The 20,250-nt window shown below is 32.0% G+C and overlaps 1 protein-coding gene across 1 annotated transcript; it reads left to right on the top strand.

The window, feature by feature from the left end:
- The first annotated feature begins 8,438 nt into the window (after positions 1-8,438).
- LOC120191496 (arp2/3 complex-activating protein rickA-like) lies at positions 8,439-18,603 on the top strand. The gene is made up of 2 exons (XM_039194435.1): positions 8,439-8,450; positions 17,942-18,603. Exon 2 carries the CDS (start codon positions 17,993-17,995, stop codon positions 18,548-18,550), a length of 558 nt encoding a protein of 185 aa, XP_039050366.1. The 5' UTR covers positions 8,439-8,450; positions 17,942-17,992; the 3' UTR covers positions 18,551-18,603.
- Positions 18,604-20,250: the final 1,647 nt, after the last annotated feature.

The raw sequence follows: 20,250 nt of genomic DNA, 5'->3' as shown, positions 1-20,250 counted from the left end.
ATGAATATAAATGGTATCTGAGTTTGGAATAATGAATTTCTTTTGTGTCAATTTAGTTAATCAAATTGGGTTAGTTGAAACTTGACAATTCACCAACAATTTTCCACCTCAACTTTCAAACTGTAAATACAATTTTGGGCATTATTCCTTAAACTTTACTCAACACCATTGTTTTAGCAATTGTAACTAATCCATTGTTTTGGGTTTTTTCAAAAGAATGATAGAATCAATCTTTGAGTAATCAATTTAGTAGTTACGACCATAATGTTTTATATGGAGTATAAGTGTTTATGAGTCGAACTGAATCGAATTTAAATACTTTGAGTAGTTAAAAAGTAACGATTAATTGTATTTGTGGTTAGTAAGTCTCGATTTTTACCTTACGGTTCATTTTGAACTATTCGTTTAATTCATCATATTCAACTCTCGAGAATCTCTCTTATAAAAAGCAACAAAAAGTACCTCAACATTTTCAAACTTCTTGAACCTCAATTTACGTTATCTACCTTTAGATGGTCTTCCTATCAACACATGTTCTTGTTCTCACCAACGAATGTTCCTCCATGGAGAGCACAAGAAAATTAATTTGAGTGATTGAATCGTAACTTTTTGAAATATGGTAACAATTTATAAACTTACTAAAAATACTCTGACAATTACTGTTATTTAAACAACAGAAGATTGTGCACTCGATTAATTAAATGACTCGATTATAACCCTTTTAAATTACAGTGATATTTATAAACATACTAATAAAGTGTGATCAACGAATATTAACATAGATTCAAGCCGATTTGACTGTCAATTGACCCATCAAAAAGAAAAAGGAGAACAAAGGGACCGACACTCTTTCATGTGGTCTTTTCTAGACATTTGGATTATCATTATGGTCACGAGCCACCCTAGTGGGCCCCACTCCCAATACTTTATGACAAAACAGGCCTATCTCTTCCTATATTTCTTAAACCACCCACCGAACCAGCCTGGAAAGTTCGGGTAATTCTAGGGTACAATGTAATAATTCAAGGTTAAAAATGGAACCTCGGTTATATACATTATTTTTAAAATAATTTATGATAAGTAATCTTCTTATTATTATTTATGAAAATAACATTCTTTCAATAGCATATACAGAGAGACAAATGACGTTAGACTTATTTTTAAACATCTAGGAAACATGTCTGTCGTAATGTGCCTTTATCTTACGAAACATTGAAATGTTTAAAAAGATACGTCGAAAACCAAATTACAAAATAATTTTAAAAAAGTTATATAAATTTTATCTAAAAAATATGTGTAATACGTATCGAACGGACGATAATACCTGCGTATGTCTCCATCATATATTCATTTCTAATATATTTCTTCATGCATGCAAACGAAAATGATGACCGTATCTTGATACGTACAAAAACACAAGAAAAAAGTATCTTAAAACCCTACAATTATATCTCAACGTGTAAAACGTCACCGAATATAACTATACATTAATTAGTATGGTTGTGTAATTTAAATCAAAGTCTGAAAGGTTCATGGATCGGTAGTTTTTTTCATATATCTACTGACGAAATTCATCTTTATTCATTAAAGAATTTATTTTAAAGATCTAAATTCATTAAAGATTATTTTAAAACAATAAATTTATAAAAGTATATTTTAAAAAATATTTAATATTTCTAAAGAAAATGTCACGATCTCATTAATCAGAGATGAGACTTAAGAATTTATATTAGAAAATTGAGAGTAAAAAATTATAAAATTTTAGGAGTATGAAATTAGGTTATCGATAGATAATAATAAAAATAATCTAAATCATATAAGAATTTGAAATTTTTAAAAAGTGCGACAATAACACCTCCTCGATTAGGGATAAATTGTAGGGGCGGCCGGGGGCAATCATTTATGTAAAAGATTCAAATCATCGTATATTTTCTATTAATAATCTATTTTTAATCCCTATAGAATTGCCTAAAATTTTAAAAATTAATTCTAACATAAAACCTTATGTCCGTCCGTTATTTGATCCATCCTGTTACTTTGGGCAGCTGTGTGTATCCTTAATAAGTCTCATTAATTCACATGGACAACATTTATGTCCTCACCATGCCTAATATTTGTTCTTATGTCCACTCAAGGCGCAATTAATCATATTATAGCATGAAATTAAAGGTTTTTCCTACATTTATAATGGACCAATTACATTGTCGTTACCAAATACCAATATTTAATTGTTAAATCTTAATTTATAATGAGAATTAATTATTAAAAACTATAATAATTATAATTTGTTCACCTTCTTCTTTAAAAAAATAGAACATATCCAAAATTAAACAAGAATAATTGTGAAAATAATTTATATAAGATGATAGTCAAATCCAAATGACTATTTAAATTCATTTGAATATCTTATTATTTATTAAAATTTATTTGTATTTGTTTTTCTATAAAATTATTTTGATTTGAATTTTATCTTGTATAATTTTATTTTAAATTAAATTTTCATAATATTTTAATTATCAATGTGACTAGGTTATATAATAGTTATTTTCATGATTATTATATAAATTTGTATTAATTAAACTCAGCTTAAAAATGAGAATTCTTGAACAATAAAAGAAAGCTACTCAATGAGGCCAAAAGAACCACGTTTACCTTGCGTTTTCTTCGCGGCTTGATCTACGCTCCTGTAAAATACCAAAAATACCACTAACTTTTTACTAAATAGACGTAAATCCCCTCGCATTGAGCGTAAATTTCGGACAATCACATAAAAAAAGAACGTGTCGGTGGGTCATCTCTTAGAATCAGAGATAGATACGAGATCCGAACCCAACAAATATCTATCATATCAGATTCGATCAGGTTTTATTAGATTGGATTTTTTTTTAATAAAAATCGAGTTCATATGAGGTCAAGTCGGATTTTTTAGAGGTTATATTCGGGTTAGATCAAGTTTAGGTTTAGAATAAAAAATATTCGACATAATCCGACCCCACTTAATATATATATATATATATATATTTACCTTATATATTTATAGATAATTATAATAATACATCTCAATGTATTTTTTTTAATTAAATTTCTATTTTTATTAAATAAAAGTAATATTTTTATAATTGTATTATTTTAGTTAAGGTTTTATCTCAAGAAACTGATCGAGTTTGAGTTTTCTCAAAAAACTCTGATCGGTTCGTGTCAAGCGAAAGGTATGTATTTTTTGGTTCGATATTGAATCAGATCGAAAGTGTATAGGTTTTGTATCGGATCGGGTTGATAAGAAGCAAAACCACACACATCCTTACTCATAATTTCGAGCAACCCTAACAATTTTGTTTACGATATAATAAATTAATAATAATTCAATATGACAAATGAAATAAATAATATCAAAATTATAGTAAACAGTCAAAATTCATATAGTTTAACCCATTAACAAATAATTGTTATAATATAGTTATTATAAAAATATATAATACTTAACACAAATTATCATTTATTTTTAAGGTTTTATTTTTGGATATATTGTATATATTATATGAACTAATACTCTGCTACTCAATCATTTTATATTATACAGTCGTTGACATTTCATTCATGAACAAATAAACAACTTTATTTTATAGAATTCGTTAATTTTATTAAAAATTAAAAATATCTAAATTATAATAAAAATTTACAAGCATAACTGTAAATAAACATATAATAAGAATTATTTTTCTAAATAAAAAAAAACTAGTCACTTATCACATACAAATCATATAAGGAAAATGTTAAAATACCTAACCAAATAAAATCGAACAAGAGATAACTACGAATAGATCTGACTGAATCGACAAATGAATCACAAAAAGGAATAAAACTATTGAAAGACCACCGACATACCGCAAATCAGAATCAAGCGATGTGAAAATACTATCCACGAATGCAAATTGCACATCCAAATTCAATCCGAGAGTTTAAAGTAGAGAAGATCACCATGATAACAAATAAACACCATCTTGATCAGTCGTGGCGATGTCAAATCCAACCTTAAAAAAATAAACGAAAACAACGACCAAACAACAAAAAATATGCCATAGAGACGGAGAAAACATGTCAAAAAGCTGAAAATACGTACTAAAAAGACAAAGTTATTGAGAATAAAAAACAAGAAAAAACAATGATAGACTATAATAAAGCAAAGGAAAAATAATAAATACCGACGGTCGGCAACCAATACCAAGATTAATATCATCGTCGATTATAAAGTAAAAAAAAGAGACTAACGGCGAATATAGAAAAAAATAACAAATCCTACTTAATGAGTTCATAATACAAATAAACAACTTTAAATGTTTTAAAAGCAAAGATATCACATCTTTTAATAAATAATATTAATCAAATAAAGACATTTGAAAATACTACATCAATAATTGAATATGAGTGAAAATATTACGTTATTAATATAGATTGATCATTAATTATTCAATACTTTTAATCTAACATTATCTTTCTGATAAAAAATTTAAAAGGTTACAATTTAAAATACTCATAAAAAGATAGATAATAAAATGACCATTTGTATAAACGTTTAGAAATATTTTTATTTTTATTCCTTTTTTATATAACTACTGTCGACACCGTTTTTCGCCCGGACGGGAAAAACTCAGTACGACTTAGGGGTTTTCTTTGAAAATGTTTTGGAGTCGCCATCGACCTTTTGAGTTAGGTAGGTCGAATACCTAAAAAATTTCTTTTGAAATAGTTTTTAAGAAAACATCATTTTAAAGATAAATCAGTCTACGTGTAATCAAAGATTCATTTAACAAAGGGTTTGGTGATCGATTGCGTGTGGGAAAGGATAAGCACTCTACAACGCCCAAAATTGGTACCCCATCGATTATAAATTGTCTCTAATAGTGAAAATCTAAGGATTCAAACATAAATTTAAATTACGATCCCATTATTCTAAACTCAACCATGCAATTTTTATTTAACGAAAAATTCTAAGAAGAAATAAAAAATATTCCAATATTTCCAATCGAAGAGAAAATAATCCCTAAAATACTTTAGGACGAATGTTTCTTTTTCCAACTGAAATAAAAGGAATATAATAATTTTTCCTAAGAATTCAAGTTTAAATTATTTTATTCGACCTAAAAAAGAAATTCATCCAAATTATATATGATTAGAAAAGATAAGGGATATTCAATTATTTAAAAATATCAAGACTTAATCCCTAATAAAATTAGGCGAATTGTTTTGATAAGTTTAAATAAGTTTTAAATGCAATCAATTTTTTTAGGTTTTTCTAATGTGATATTTATTTATTTTAAAACATCAGAAAATAACATCTAGTTACTTTAAGACAGTTTTTTCTTAATATTTTAAAATAAATACTACCATTAATCCAATTATGTAATCGATTGAGTTATGCTTATGAGACTTTTAAACGAAAATAAAATGTCATGATTAAATACAAATGCCTAAATAAAATATATTTAAATTAAAATGGTAAATTAAAGCATTTAAAGAAAAATTATAAATATACATATGGACTAAAAACAATTTAAGGTGCTTTAACTTTATTTTATTTAATAAAATCTATACATATATTTAGCATAAAACATAATATTTATTATAAAATATACTAAAATGTAAAACATAATATTTACACAAGGCACTACATGCAATATTTATATATATATATAATAAAGTAATATATAATAATATAAGTGAAATAAATATCTAGTACATAATAATGTAAGTGAAATAAATATCTAATACATAAAACATGCTTAATGGTACAATATAAAACAATAACATATGGATTCATTCATAACATGGTGACAAAATAAATGTAAAGTAAATTTAAGATTATAAACATTAATAAAACAAATATCATGGTATGAAACAACAAAATCGTATAATTGGAGCACCAAAATCGTAATAAAACCATAAATATATAGGACTAAAATGAAAGAACATAAATATCAGTAGCTAATCTAAAAAAATACATCCAACAGAGGACTAAATTAAAATAATACAAACCCATGCATCCAATTCGCAAATCATATAAAATAAAAAGAAAGGTGACCAAAGCACAAAACACGCTAAATTTGAAAGGACCTAAGACGAATTTGACCCTAAAACTAGTGACTAAAAAGCGAAACACACTAAACAGAGAGGATCAGTATGTGATTTAACCTTAAATTAGTGAACAAAATACATGAGATTTCTAAAATTACATGACCTATTCATAATAAACCCACTATTTAGGGACCTAAATGTAAAAACATGCTAAAAGTCTGGGGACCTTAGCGTGATTTACCCAAAAACTAAAATAAACAAACTCTTCCCTCCCCAATCTCTATTCTGTTCGATATTTTATAATCCCTAGCTAACCATATCCCTTTCTTCTTCACTCAACCCACAGTGGTCGATCCAACAAAATCGAAGCCTTCACCGCCTCGGCCACCCATGGGATCCCAAGGCGTGGAGAACACCACGAAACACCAATATCACCACCTACAAAGCTTCCCTCATAGGGCTAGAACTAAACACCAGACATCCTACGTGGTGGCCCTTCGACCTCAACTCACCCCGACTGCATTATCCTTTCCCAGTGACCTTGCTACTCCGACGAACCCATCGGTAGAACGCTAAGCTTCTAACCCCTATCTCTATGTGTGTGTGTGTGTGTATGTATGTATGTATATATATATATATATATTCTTGAAATAGCATAGAACTAAAGAAAAAATAAATAGATTATGATACCTTCAAATTAGACTTTGATTTTGATTGCTGAAAAAATGTTTATTGCTAAGAATTTTTGTTTTTTCGTTCTTATTGATAAAATCCTCCTTTACATTGTTTTTCATTCTCGGGTTATATGTTGAGTTAATCGATTGACGAAATCGGCCAAGAGGGGGTGAATTGGCAATTAAAAATTTGGTGGAAGCTTTTGCAGAAAATTAAAAGTAATTGCACAGCGATTTAGAGTAGTTTGACTTTCTCAACCAAAGTCTACGTCCACTACCTTAGCTATCCACACTAAGGATTTTCCACAAATTCACTAATTTGTCTTTCTTTTGAGGACAAAGAGTAACCTTACAAACCCTCAAGAATTATACCCCAAATTCTTGAGAACACTCTCTCCAAAAGAGAACAATACAAATTTGCAAACTTACAAGGAAATCCTCACAAGGTAGATTGTTTGCACAATTCTAGAACAAAGAAAAGAATACTCAAGAATGAATATAATTGAGTACAAGTAGTGTTCTTGAAAGCAAAATAAATATTGAATGAAAAATAGGCTTGAAATGCTCAAACTTGAGGTTTGATGCTTTCTCTTTGATTCTCTCTTGATTCTAGTTGCTTGTTGTTTCTTGTTATTGATCAATGGCTTCTAAGCTTGTTTAAATACACCTTGAATCACTTCTGAATGTTGGGGATGATTAGTGGAGTCAATAGAGCCGTTTAAGTGTGAAAACAATTAATTAAAGCAGTTGGGAGTGTCAGTGCATCGTGTAAAATTCAAATATTTTGACCGTTAGACCCTTAGTGCATCGGTGCACTAAGAGTGTATCGATGCATCAAGTGCATTCGATGTTTCAAAATAGCCAGAGTGCATCGATGCATGGCTGGTGCATCGATGCATCAAATGCATTCGATGTTTTCATAAATCCTCAGTGCATCAGTGCATGGTAAGTGCATCGATGCATGAAATACATTCGATGTTCAATTTAATTCATGGTGCATCGATGCATGGATTGGTGGATCAGTGAATCACTCTAAAAAATTGATTTTAGGCTTGATTTTGGTTCAAAATACTTTGTGAAAATTGTTTCAAAAATATATTAAGTATAAAACACAATTTTACACATTTAGTAAGGTTTGAGATTAATCTTAAAAGACTTGGAGTAATAATTTGATATTCGATTAATTGAATCGAATATACTTAGAAAATCATTTGTAAAATCTTAAAATTCATTTAAACTAATTTGTTATATCGAAACACAAAAATATTTTCAACATTATATACCCTTACAACATAGAAACAATATCTCTCCTGATTTCCTATGATGGGTTTGGTAGTATGGTAAGCACGATATGGTGGAGGCATGAGCGTGGAGCTGGCAAGGCAAGGGTGTTGCAAGGTATGGGCGATTGGTGAAGGGTATGACAATGAGATGGAGAAATCCATTCGGGTCCAAACCAAGTCGGATCCGGGTCACCCCAGTGAGCTAAAAAATGGTGCTTACAACTTCTTCTCTTTGCTCATTGTTATGAAACGAAAATGAAACAAAGATAAAAAAGCATAATTTTTCATCTTGGTCTCTTCTTGTCACGTTACGAACTCTTTACTGGGAATGTCAATTCTTCTCTTTCTATGAAATTCGTCGAGTCCTTGCTGCAAATGATGTCATCTTTGTTTCGTTCTCTTGGTTGAGTCTTCATCTTCAGTTCTTCTGGTTATGGGTTCTTCTTATCTTGATCTTTCCAATGTAAATGTTGATCCCTCAAGTGATGTGTTGCAGATTCGAAGTGTTGTGAAAAAGATTGAATAAGCTTTTCATTATGAATTCTCTACCGGTAATGTTGGTCCCTCAAGTGAGGTTTTACTGATTCAACTCCATATGTGATTAATTGAGTACCGAAAATGTTGAAAACACCCTACTCAAAGGTCTTATGGATGGCCCGAAGGACTTATCATCTTGCTAGAAAACTTATAGATGGCCTAAAAGACTTATTTATCATACTCGAAAGACTTACTGATGGCCTAAAGGACTTCAGCTTATTCGAAGTATTGTGAATCGAGCAATATGAAATGTTAACTCCTCTGGTGAGGCGTTGCTGATTCGAAGTCTTGTGAATCGAGCAAATGAAATGTTGAAAATATCCTGCCCGAAGGTCTTATGGGTGGCCCGAAGAACTTAAGCTGATTCGAAGTGTGTGAATCGAGCAATATGAAATGTTAATCCCTATAGTGGGGTGTTGTTGATTTAAAGTGTTGTAAATCGAGCAAAGGAAATGTTGAAAACATCCTATCCGAAGGTCTTATAGATGGCTCGAAGGACTTATCATCTTGCTCGAAAGACTTATAGATAACCCGAAGGATTTAAGCATCACTCTCGAAAGACTTACTGATGGCCCAAATGACTTACTCATCAAGAAACCCTTGAAAATCAAGCTTAGTTTCTTAATTGTCAAGAAACCCCTAAAAATTAGGCTTAGCTCCATTCAAATTCATTTGAAGACATTGAGAAACTCCTGAAAATTAGACTTAGTTTCTTTCAAATTCATTTGAAAACATCGAGAAACCCCTAAAAATCAGGCTTAGCTTCTTTCAAATTCATTTGAAAACATTGAGAAACCCCTAAAAATCATGCTTAGCTTCTTTCAAATTCATTTGAAAACATCGAGAAACCCCTAAAAATTAGGCTTCATTTCTTTCAAATTCATTTGAAAACATCAAGAAACCCCTAAAAATCAAGCTTAGTTTTTTTTAAAATTTATTTTAAAACATCAAGAAACCCCTAAAAATTAGGCTTAATTTCTTTCAAATTCATTTGAAAATATCAAGAACCCCCTAAAAGTTAGGTTTAATTTCTTTGAAAGTTATTTTAAAAATCAACAAGAAAGTTATGAAAATCAGACTTAGTTTCTTTAAAATCTAATTTGAAAATCGTCAAGAAACTTCTGAAAATCAGACTTAGTTTCTGTGAAAGCTCATTTAAAAATAATCAAGAAACTTCCGAAAATCAGACTTAGTTTCTTTAAAAACTAATTAAAAATACCATGTCAAGAAACCTATGAAAATCAGACGTAGTTCCTAAAAAACACATTAGCTAGGTAACATGCCCCACTTCAAAAATTATTATTGTTATGTGTATTGAGATCCTCAATTCTTGAAGTTCTTCTACTATTAATGTAATTCCCTCTATTTGAGGTTTGAATTATGATTTTTCTTTTCTTTATTTTATTTCCTTGGAAAATCTGTAAGAATTATGTATTTATGTATGAATGCACTTAAATGAATCTAAATGTAATGCATGAATTTCTTGTATGCAGAAATATTAATTATACTTCTTCTCACTCCAAAGTGGAGATCTCAGTCTTCCCTCACTTTGATCATCTTGAATGAATTCTGCCTCAATGGTAACTTGTCAGCTTAAGCTTGTATCTTCCGAAGAGTAATTTGATTATCTTGTTCAATCATGTATTTTTATATTCATCCTTGGTTTTTTGTTACAGTCTTAGAATAAATGCTCTCTTGTAGTCAGGCATACAGTCTTGATGCCTCTTCTGGCTCTAATTCAATGGTTTATCAGGAACGTTTTGAAGTAAGCTCTCATTGTCCTCATATTCTACCCTTGGCACTCCCAAACGGAGAAGCTCATTCACCATGTCTATTTGATTTGAATCTTGTTATCTCAGCGAGATCTGGTTTTAGTAATGCCCCAATGTGGGTACTCGTGGCTCTCTTCGTGCCAAAATCTTAATCTCTAATGGCCTCACTCTTGTATCGCTAATCAACAATGTTAATGAATAGCTTGAAGGTTAACTTTATAATGCCACAACCATGTGGATACTTAAGAAGTGATCAATTCCTCTAACATGGTTGTCTTTCATCTTTGCAATGAGTTGGGATATGTGCCACATTCAACTAAGGCGATCATCTATTTTAACAATGTTAGAAGTTCTGTCTTACGGTCCTTCTGATCTTTCGAATTATATGAAATGTCTTCATTACTCTGGCATCGTTTGTTCTTTTCTCTGATTGAGGCAGAATGAGCCTTACCAGCTTCAATGACCTTTTTCACTTGAGATTGTCCTGTTTGAAAATATTCTCTTCTTGTTTTATATTTTAGAAATGTGAAAAATGCTGAATAAAATTAAAAAATGTTGTCATTTTCTTCCAGCTCACAATCAAAACAAATTGTAAAACAAGAGTTCACTGAATATCAAATAAGTCAAATTTTCTTTTAATCCTTCAAAAATTAAATACATTTGAAAAGTGTAAAGATTAATGCTGATAAAAGGCTTAGGATGACTTGGGTAGGTAACGTGTTTTAGGTTAATTTGGGGTGGTAATGTGTTTCAGGTTGGCTTCTTGCTTCCTTGATTCGGTGTTCATTGATCTGATGAAACAACCATCATGCTTCTCTTATAGAAATATTCACTGGTTCTCAGCCCTCGTGAGCACATTTTGACTGTGCAATGCTTTATCAAGAGATATATAAGATCGTCTTCTGTGCAATAGTTAACAATCTTCGTGTTTGAGCTGCCTTTTCAGGTTTTCAACTCGAATTCTCCTTTGGTTTCAAGACGTCAACTAAAATTTTACGTCTTGCTCCTTTTATTATTTTTCCTTATCATGCATTAAAAAAATTAGAAAACTAATTTTGTAAATAAAATTAACCCTGAGGGGCGGAATGAAATCTGGAGATAGTCTCTCCACTTAGAAATCCATGTATGATTATAAGGGACTTTTCAAGCACGTAACATAGGCTAGGGATCATGGTTATGAAAGAAATGGATAAATTGGCCCAAATAAGTGTTTAAGGGTTAACGAACCAAGGATCAATTCTTCCTGCCGTCTTCAATCTTGCTATGCCTAATTTGGTCCATCTTATGGTATCTCTTTATTTTTCACATGAGTTACCTCTACAACAAAATCTGGATTAATGGTTTTCATCTTTGCAAGCAGATTTCCTTCATCTTTCCCCTCGGTGTGAAGGGTGATCATTGGTTAGGGTTGAATCAAAAGAAAAATATTGTAGGCTCAAGTGGGGACAACAAAGGATATATTTTGTGAAGTGATAAATGAAACAAAGACGTTCATCATCTCATACATGGAAGTCTTTGTAAAAGAGGTATCCCCATGGGGAAGAGTATTCAAGATTAATCTTATTTACATGAAAAAATATAATTAATGCATGATAAAATTATTTCAATGATTCTCTTTATTTCTTCTTCTTCTATTCACTCCTAGTATGCCCCAATTATTCGAATTCTCTTGCGAAACTTGATCTGCAACACTCCATCTTGTCTTTCTTGCAGGAAAGATCCTCGTCGTTCCCCCAAGATTTATTGAGGTTGGGAAATGAAAGTTGGTTCTCTGTATAGGAAGGGAAATGTATGACTTTAAAGTCATTATTCTGAAAAAGGTAATGTTATGGAAAGGTTATTTTTGTCTGGGAAGGTAAAAAATACAAATTTTGGTGCCTCGGGGAATATGGGCATGACTTTATTGTTTCGAAGGGAAGTGATATCAAAGTTTGGTCTTTAAGGAGTAAATATGTGTTATTTCGGGTAAGGAACCCATCAATGGTTATTTCATCTTTGGATGGGGTATGGAAGGTTTAATCTTGCCACTTGTCGAAGATCCATAATTAATGAAATTGTCATCTCTCTTTTGCGACTGTGGGGGCTTTGGATGTGACATTCATTCACCTCACTATCTTTTGATTTTTGAATGGCTGATCTTTCAGAGGTAGTCTTCAAATTCCCTTTTGTGATTACATATTATACTTGTTCCCCACTTGACACAAGATCTTCAAAATCATTCATTGAATCTGTGAGTAATAATTTAAAGAAAAGGTTCGGAAGAGTGTTATGAAACATACGTGACATTTCCTTTTTTAGCATCAGAGACTGAACTTGAGCTGACATGAATCTCAAAGCGTATTCTCTAAAGCTTTCCGTAGCTTTCATCTTCAATTTCTGGAGATTTTAACGATTTGGAACCAAGTCTTTGACATATTCGTATTGCTCTAGCATTGGCCAAATCGATCAATGACTTAATTTTCTCTTTGCTCAAACGATTATACCATGCCATAACTGGTCCAGTAAGACTGTCGTGGAAGCAATGAATCAATAAATCATCATCATTCAAGTACCTCTCTATCTTTCTGAAGAACATCTTTAAATGGATTAAAGGGCAACTAGTACCATTATACTTTTCAAACTCAGGTACCTTAAACTCGTGGAGAATAACCATAGTGGCGACAAAGCTTAGCTCTCTTATGTCTAAGTTTTCACGGGACGCCTCACCAGCTTTTATTTCTTCAATCGACCCTTCTAATTGCTTAATTTTTCCTTTGAAATTCTCGGTAACCGCGAGATCCCTCCCCTTATCCAAATAAGATGCCCCAAGGTGGTCAACTAAACTTGATGTGCCAATTTGTTGACGTCTTTCGTCGGATACTCTTTCTCGATTGACGACCATTGTATCCAATATTCCAGTCATCTGACCCAACACTTCTTCTTGAGAGACTAATGTTTGATTTCTCATCCTCTGTTGCAGCATGGCCATCTGATCTTATATTTGATCCCGTAACTCTCACTGAGACTGCTCTATTGCTTCTAACCTCTTTTCCATTGAGAGTGGAAGAGAAATGTAGATGGGTGATCTTGGTATTACTATCACATAACCTTCCATAAATTATTTTGATGATTTTTATAAGGAATGCATAAAACATTTAAATAAATAAATGCAATGCATGCATGCAAAAAAGTGTCAATCCAGAGTAACCATCTTAAATGATTTTCATTGAACACAAATGGTTTCAGTACATCAAATAACCAAACTACAAATAATAAATAGCTTTGGCTCCTAGCTTTTCTATCTCGTTCATGAGCCATGTTATCTTCCAAGCATGATCTAGTGATGAGCCATCAATCTGCTTTAAATCTCTTGCAAAAACAGGTAATTCGACCAACTTATGAGCCACGTTGCTTGCTAGAGTAACCACCTCATTCATAGCATTGTCTTTTTTCTCCACCTTACATTTCAACCTTTGAAGTTGCATGCAATATTGACCATTCTCTTTTGTAAGAGACTCGATACGATCATGAAGTTCTCATGCAAGATTTCTATAATCATGTACCAACTCTGTCATTGTTTTATTGCCGGCTCTACTTATTTTTAGTTTAATATTTTTCTTACGATTGTGGTTTTGAAACAAGGCTTCTGCTTCGGTAAGGGATGTTCTCAATATTTCATTCTTTGTTTGCCATATCTTCAAGTATTGTAAGGTTGTTTTATGTTAATTTTCTATAATCTGTATATTAAGAGAGCACCTCTTAGCTCATTCTTCGTGCATTTTACAATTTCTTTTCCATTGTTCGACGACACTCTTCAATTTAGAGGCTTCTTTTGCCCATCCTTCTGGAGTATTGCCTATCCCAACACTTTTAAAGACTTGATTGATTTTTTGAAAATAATCTTGCATGACTTCCAATTCTCTGTTCAGAATGTCTTTTTCGTTTTGCAATTGAAGTATTTGGGCTTCGTATTTCAACAGACGCTATTCGTTTTGAATACCCTTACTGATGCTTTTTTCCTTGGACTTGCTTGGCTTCGCCTCGACCAGACGTTCGACTATTGAACCCGATTTACCCTCGTTCTCAAATTCTAATACTCCAAGCTCTAGTAGGCAATAAATTCGACGCTTGAAGGCAACAAAGGTCTCGATATAATGTCCTTGAGCTCCTGCTTGATATTCACAGTGGGCATTGGCATCATACTACTCCAGATATGGAGGTTACAAAGGCTTCATATATTGACGGGTCACTTCTCATTCTTCTAACAACTTATTGTATAAATCTCCATATGAGATAAGAGTAATATCAAAGTCAAGGTCACTACCTCATATCTTTCAGTCATCAATGATGTAAGTCTCTTTTTAAAGAACATTAGTTTTTGAAGCTAGCTTCAAACGCTGAACCATTGTAGTTGGATTCCTGTTATCCTTTACATTCATATTCACAAGTACTTTGGTGGCGTTTGGATTTTTAGTGAATATGAATTGACCCCATTTGAAATGATCACGTGGCTTCTCTTCATTCATCTTTACTCGTAATTTTACCATTGTCACTGTTTCTTTTGTACTTCCTGACAACTTGTCAATATGGATAATGATTGTGCGTTGCTCCTCAAGTTCGCTTGGATTACCTTGTTCAAAAGTAGCCTCTTGTATTATAGAATTATTCTTGTCAAGTTCTTTCTCCCTTTGCGTAGAAGTCTCTTTTCCTTTGGCCATCACAACTGTTCTATCCATCATCTTGGACATTTGCTCTCTGATTTGTTGCAATTCACTTTGCTCTTCGTTAGACATGCGATTTTTTGACGTATGGCTCTCTACTTTTCTTGGAACTTCTTTCATATGCCATTTCCTAGTTGTATCGTGGACTAACTGATCATGAAACCCCTTGTTCATGGCAGAGAAAAATAAGTTAGGACATATAGAAATAGGTTAGGTGTAAATGTAAATGCAAATGCAAAAATGCAAATGCAATGAATGTATTGATTCCAAAGTAATCGTCATAAAAAAATTCCAAAGAACACACAATGTCTTAATACACCAAGAGAGATGGAAACTACAAACCACATCACACTACTCGACTTCTTCAATTTTGATTGAATGTGCAAGGAAACATTATTCTTCTATTTCCTGACTTGATGGACAATTCCAAAACTTCGACTTCTTTTCCAGAAATGCATTTGTTGAGTGACCATATGCGACTGACATCATCCACTGTCTCGTGTTGGCTATCATTGTTGCATGATGACTTCAAACAGATTATTTCTTTTCGGCTAGTTGTATTAACATCGTCGTATCACCCTTGAAAAGCTTGTTTTACTGCATCCTTTGAGCTTCATGTATTCCAGCTTGATGTACATTTTCAGTTGTTTCTTGGAGCGCCCTTCTGGATCATTGATGCATTTTTGCATTTTTATTCTACCTCTTCGAGTGACATTATCCTATTGAAAGCCTTCTAATGCGACTATTAACTCAAGAATCAATACCTTTTATGACATGATATGATATGTATGGAACATTTGTTAATTTTAAGGTAATTATCTTAGAACAACTTTCAAAGAACTCACAACATCCCAACATGTCAAAGATGATAAAATATATTTACCTCTTCGTATGGCATTGTCATTTTAAAAGCCTTCTAATTTTGATAAATAACTTGAGTATTAAAAACATGTTTATGTACAAAATAAAGCAACAGGACAAGGAAAAGATATTAGCAAAAAATATAATCAAAGAGAGGAAATGTATGTCAGTGAAATATGAAAAGATTAAATTCAACTAGTAAATGAACCATAAAATACAATGAATAAAACACATAGAGGAAATTAAAACCCCAACCGCATAATTTCTAGTTCACATGCATTTATTCAAAAATAATCTATCTGATAAATTAAAAGAAGAAGTTTAGAGTTCATTTCTCCTTTGTGTATACTTATTTGGGTACCTATGGATAGAATTTTAGCATGGTCTTAGATCGGGTGGGTTTCTATAGTTTACTATATGCGGAGTTTTGGTTCTAGGAGTAAAGGTACTCGAATTGTCCTTGTCGGTGCCCCCTTGGGCGAGCCAAACCCTCAATCCTCACCCATTATAGGCTTAAGCGGATCGAGTTTAATTCGAGAGGACACATTTCCCTATGCCTGACATGAAGAATAAATCCTCACGAAGACATATGGCATATGAACCCCAGAAGCTACTTGCTAGGTCTGACAAGGAGAATAAATTCTCACGAAGACATCGCTTTCACTCCCACTTAAAGGTGAAAGGGCTCGAGTATAGAGCTTATGTTATGCAATGCAAGTGTCGTGTGTGAGGAGAAATTCTCAAACTTTTGACAAACAACCATACTAAAATCAAGCTAAAACGAATCCAAAATTTTAATATCTGAAAATCAATCAAATGCAAACATTAATATACAAATAATAATAAAAGAATAAAAGAATTTAAAGAAACAAAAGAATCATGAATTAAATAAAATTGAATTCTCAATTTCCAACTATTGAGACAATATATAATCGATTTAGGGCTTGACCCTCTAATATCCCCAGCGGAGTCGCCAAGTCGTACTAAATTTTTCCCCGCCCGGACGAAAAATGGTGTCGACAGCTACTAATATACAATTTTATAATCAAATTATTTTTATTCGTAATGATTCAATTGAATAAATTTTAATATGCATTTGGTTAAATTTTTTATTTTTATTAAAACTTTTTCAGACCCTTAAACCTAAACATTTATTAACATCTATTGTGTGTTGTAAAAAGGTCTCAACACTTTTTAAATAAGATCTCATGTAGTTATATTTAAAATTTATAAATGGTGAAACCAATGTTATAAAAGTTTATTTCTTAGTTTGATTTAATTTTAGATATAATCGAGATTGAATATTGGTGATGATAATAAGATTGATGTATAAGTTGTTGACAATTTATCTTTTTGATTTTAATAAAATGTTGCTGTTGATGGAAAAACGGCCAAGGTATTTAAAAGGAGAGATTGAATTATCATAAAGAAAAAGGAGTGTAGACTGTTTATAGACTGCTCATTCTTATTCTCATTAGAGTATTTATAGTGACCTTTAATACGTGTGTCAGTCACAATATCATGATAATTATTTATAGGTTGATCGTATTAAAAAAATCAGATGGTTAGATTTTAAATTGTATCATGATAAGTCATGTAAACTTGTAAGAGGTATTGTCTAAATTTTGTCTATGTACCGTAGTTGACTTGGAATCTATATTCAGAGAACGTAATATTTTAGAAATTCCGATAAATAAAAAGACATATAAAAATTAATTATTGATGAAGTGGTGATAAATCTAATAGAACGAAAACTGAGAAATTTTCGAAAAACATCTCTAAGTATAACAAATATGAATACCATATACCAAAAGTTTTAATAAAATTTTATAATCCATCATAAAGTAGCTTCTTCTTGTATAAGGTGACACCCCCTAACCCTTTAAAACTTTATAATCCATCATAAAGTAGCTTCTTCTTTTATAAGGTGACACACCCTAACCCAACCCACCTTTTATCTACGTCTCTCTCTTCCTCTTCCTTCCTTTTCAATATTCCAGTTGTTTGGGTGGTACATTGAAGACAAAGACCAGTGGATTAAGGAGGAAAGTTTTGTTTTAAAAACAGTTATTTGTTGTTAAATCTTTCCATAGATGGAACGTTTTCAGACAATTATCGTCATTACAACACATCTGATGATGATGCTACTGAGTTCACCAGCATCAGCAGCAGCAGACAGTTTCACCGCTTCAAATGCCGCATCCTCAAAGTACCAGATCGAGTGCACCATGTGTTCCTCGTGCGAAAATCCATGTCAGCAAGTCCCGTCGAAGCTGCCGCCATCTCCACCGTCTCCTCCTCCTCCTTCTCCTCCTGCGGTTCCCAACCCCAACTATTGTCCACCGCCACCTTCTCCACCCAGTTCTAGCGGAGGTGGAAACTACTACTATTCTCCCCCTCCGCCATCCCAATCCAGCGGCGGAAACAATTACTACGCTCCACCTCCACCAAGTGGCGGCGGCATCGGCGGCATGTATTTCCCTCCGCCGACGTACAAAAACTACCATACGCCGCCTCCTCCGAATCCTATCGTCCCTTACTTCCCTTTCTACTACCACATTCCGCCGCCGCCGTCGGGATCTCAGAATTTGTCGGCCTATTGGATTTCTAGCTTCATTTCTATTCTGGGTCTTTTCCTTTGTTTCTTTTAGATATTAAAAGCTAGATGGAAAATAACGTGGCAAATTCACAGATCTGGGGAAAATTTTCTGCAGCTGCGAGAAAATGGAAGAAAATATGAGCAAACAAGGCATTTGCAAAGGATGAAGAACATGAAGTAATAATCTTTCTTTCGTCTTCTATTTTCTTTTTCGTGCTGTAGATCAATTATGTAATTTGTTCTTATGATTAACTTTTTGTATGTATTTTTGGTTCAATTAGTGTTAATTGCAAACTAATAAGGACACTAAGTTAATTACACCTTTTCCTCTTCTCCAGTTTACTGATGGTCTAATTATTTCTAGGATTTTTTTAAAATTTAATTAACCTGTTCTTATTTCTTGTCATTTGTTTGATATATGGTTATCAATTGAATTTTAATGATTCAATTAAGTAAATAAAATTTAAAAATTAAAATAGTGGGGTTGAATTAAATAATTAAAGGAGTACAGGGATTAGGAACAAAATAAAACCTTTATCCTCAGCTTTTGCACGATGGCATACGATGAACGGACTACCTTCCTTTCCCATAATTCCATGTGAGAAAAAGTGGGCTGTCCACTCCTTGCTTTACAATCCCTATTTACAAAGTAAACAATATACTCTATTTAGACTAAAAATCTCCCAAACCTCTCAGAGATGAAAGGCAAGCGTCGATGAGTCCTCACTCCTCAGTTCTATTCAGCTTATTGACAACCAGTACTGAATCAGTCTCAAATATCACTAGTCTCCACGACTTATCACAAACAAGATGAAGCTCATCATTCAATGCGTGTATATGCGTTAGACTTAAGTCATAGCACCCAACAGGCGTCATTAAGGACCAAAATAAAAGAAATGAGAATAATCGACTAAAAATATTAAAACATGTACCATTTTTTTCCAAAGTGGGGGACAATGAACCAAATTGTCAATAATATTTTGTGAGAATTCCAAAGGCAATTAATTAGCTGGAGGGCACGCATATGGGGTCCAAACCTTTAGCATAAAGGGTATCCTATGGACATTGACAAATGCCCATAGAATTTGGTTGCCTTGCATAACCACTTTTATGTCCAATCCTCATCTCAACCCTTGTATTTTTCACACATTTCAAATTTAGTCTCTTTATTTTTTTAAATACAATAAATAAGAGTTATTTTTTTCCTTTTTATTCTGTAATATAATATGTAAATACATGTTAAATATTTTTATTTAATTTTAATTCACCTTCATATATTAACTTTTGAGATGAAATTAATCAAAAACACTTTGAGATTATTCAAAAAAAAACCAAATTATTATTTTTTATTTCTTTGTTTTCCAATATTAATGCAACCTCAAACGCTTCGATTATTGATTATATTATTTTATAACGTTAGATTCAATATTTTTATTTGTTTATATAACCTTCCACATGTAATATTGACAACGTTGTTGCATTTTTTATTTTTTAAAATATCAAATAATCGATTTTAACAAAAAAAAATTGATAGTGTTATCAATCGAATTCGAATACCAAATAAGAATATACATGGACTCAATTGATTAAAAGTAAATAGATTAAATTTCAAATTTGTGAAGAGTGCAAGGACTATAAGCATCATTGGACCAAAGCCTATTTCAATCAATCTTTGCATTTAAAAAAAACAATTATAGATTGAAGACTCAATGCCTAAGAACTACAATTTGACCACTTTTCCCCCTTTGGAAA

The sequence above is a fragment of the Hibiscus syriacus genome, unplaced genomic scaffold (assembly GCF_006381635.1).
Source record: "Hibiscus syriacus cultivar Baekdansim isolate YM2019G1 unplaced genomic scaffold, ASM638163v2 tig00116970_pilon, whole genome shotgun sequence".
Taxonomy (NCBI): Eukaryota; Viridiplantae; Streptophyta; class Magnoliopsida; order Malvales; family Malvaceae; genus Hibiscus; species Hibiscus syriacus.
The sequence above is the reverse complement of the archived record's forward strand: the minus strand, read 5'-3'. Positions and strand labels throughout refer to the sequence as shown.

Bases quoted from the DNA above. Each gene is read 5' to 3' on its own strand.
- LOC120191496 (XM_039194435.1), top strand. From the start codon at position 17,993: ATGGAACGTTTTCAGACAATTATCGTCATTACAACACATCTGATGATG.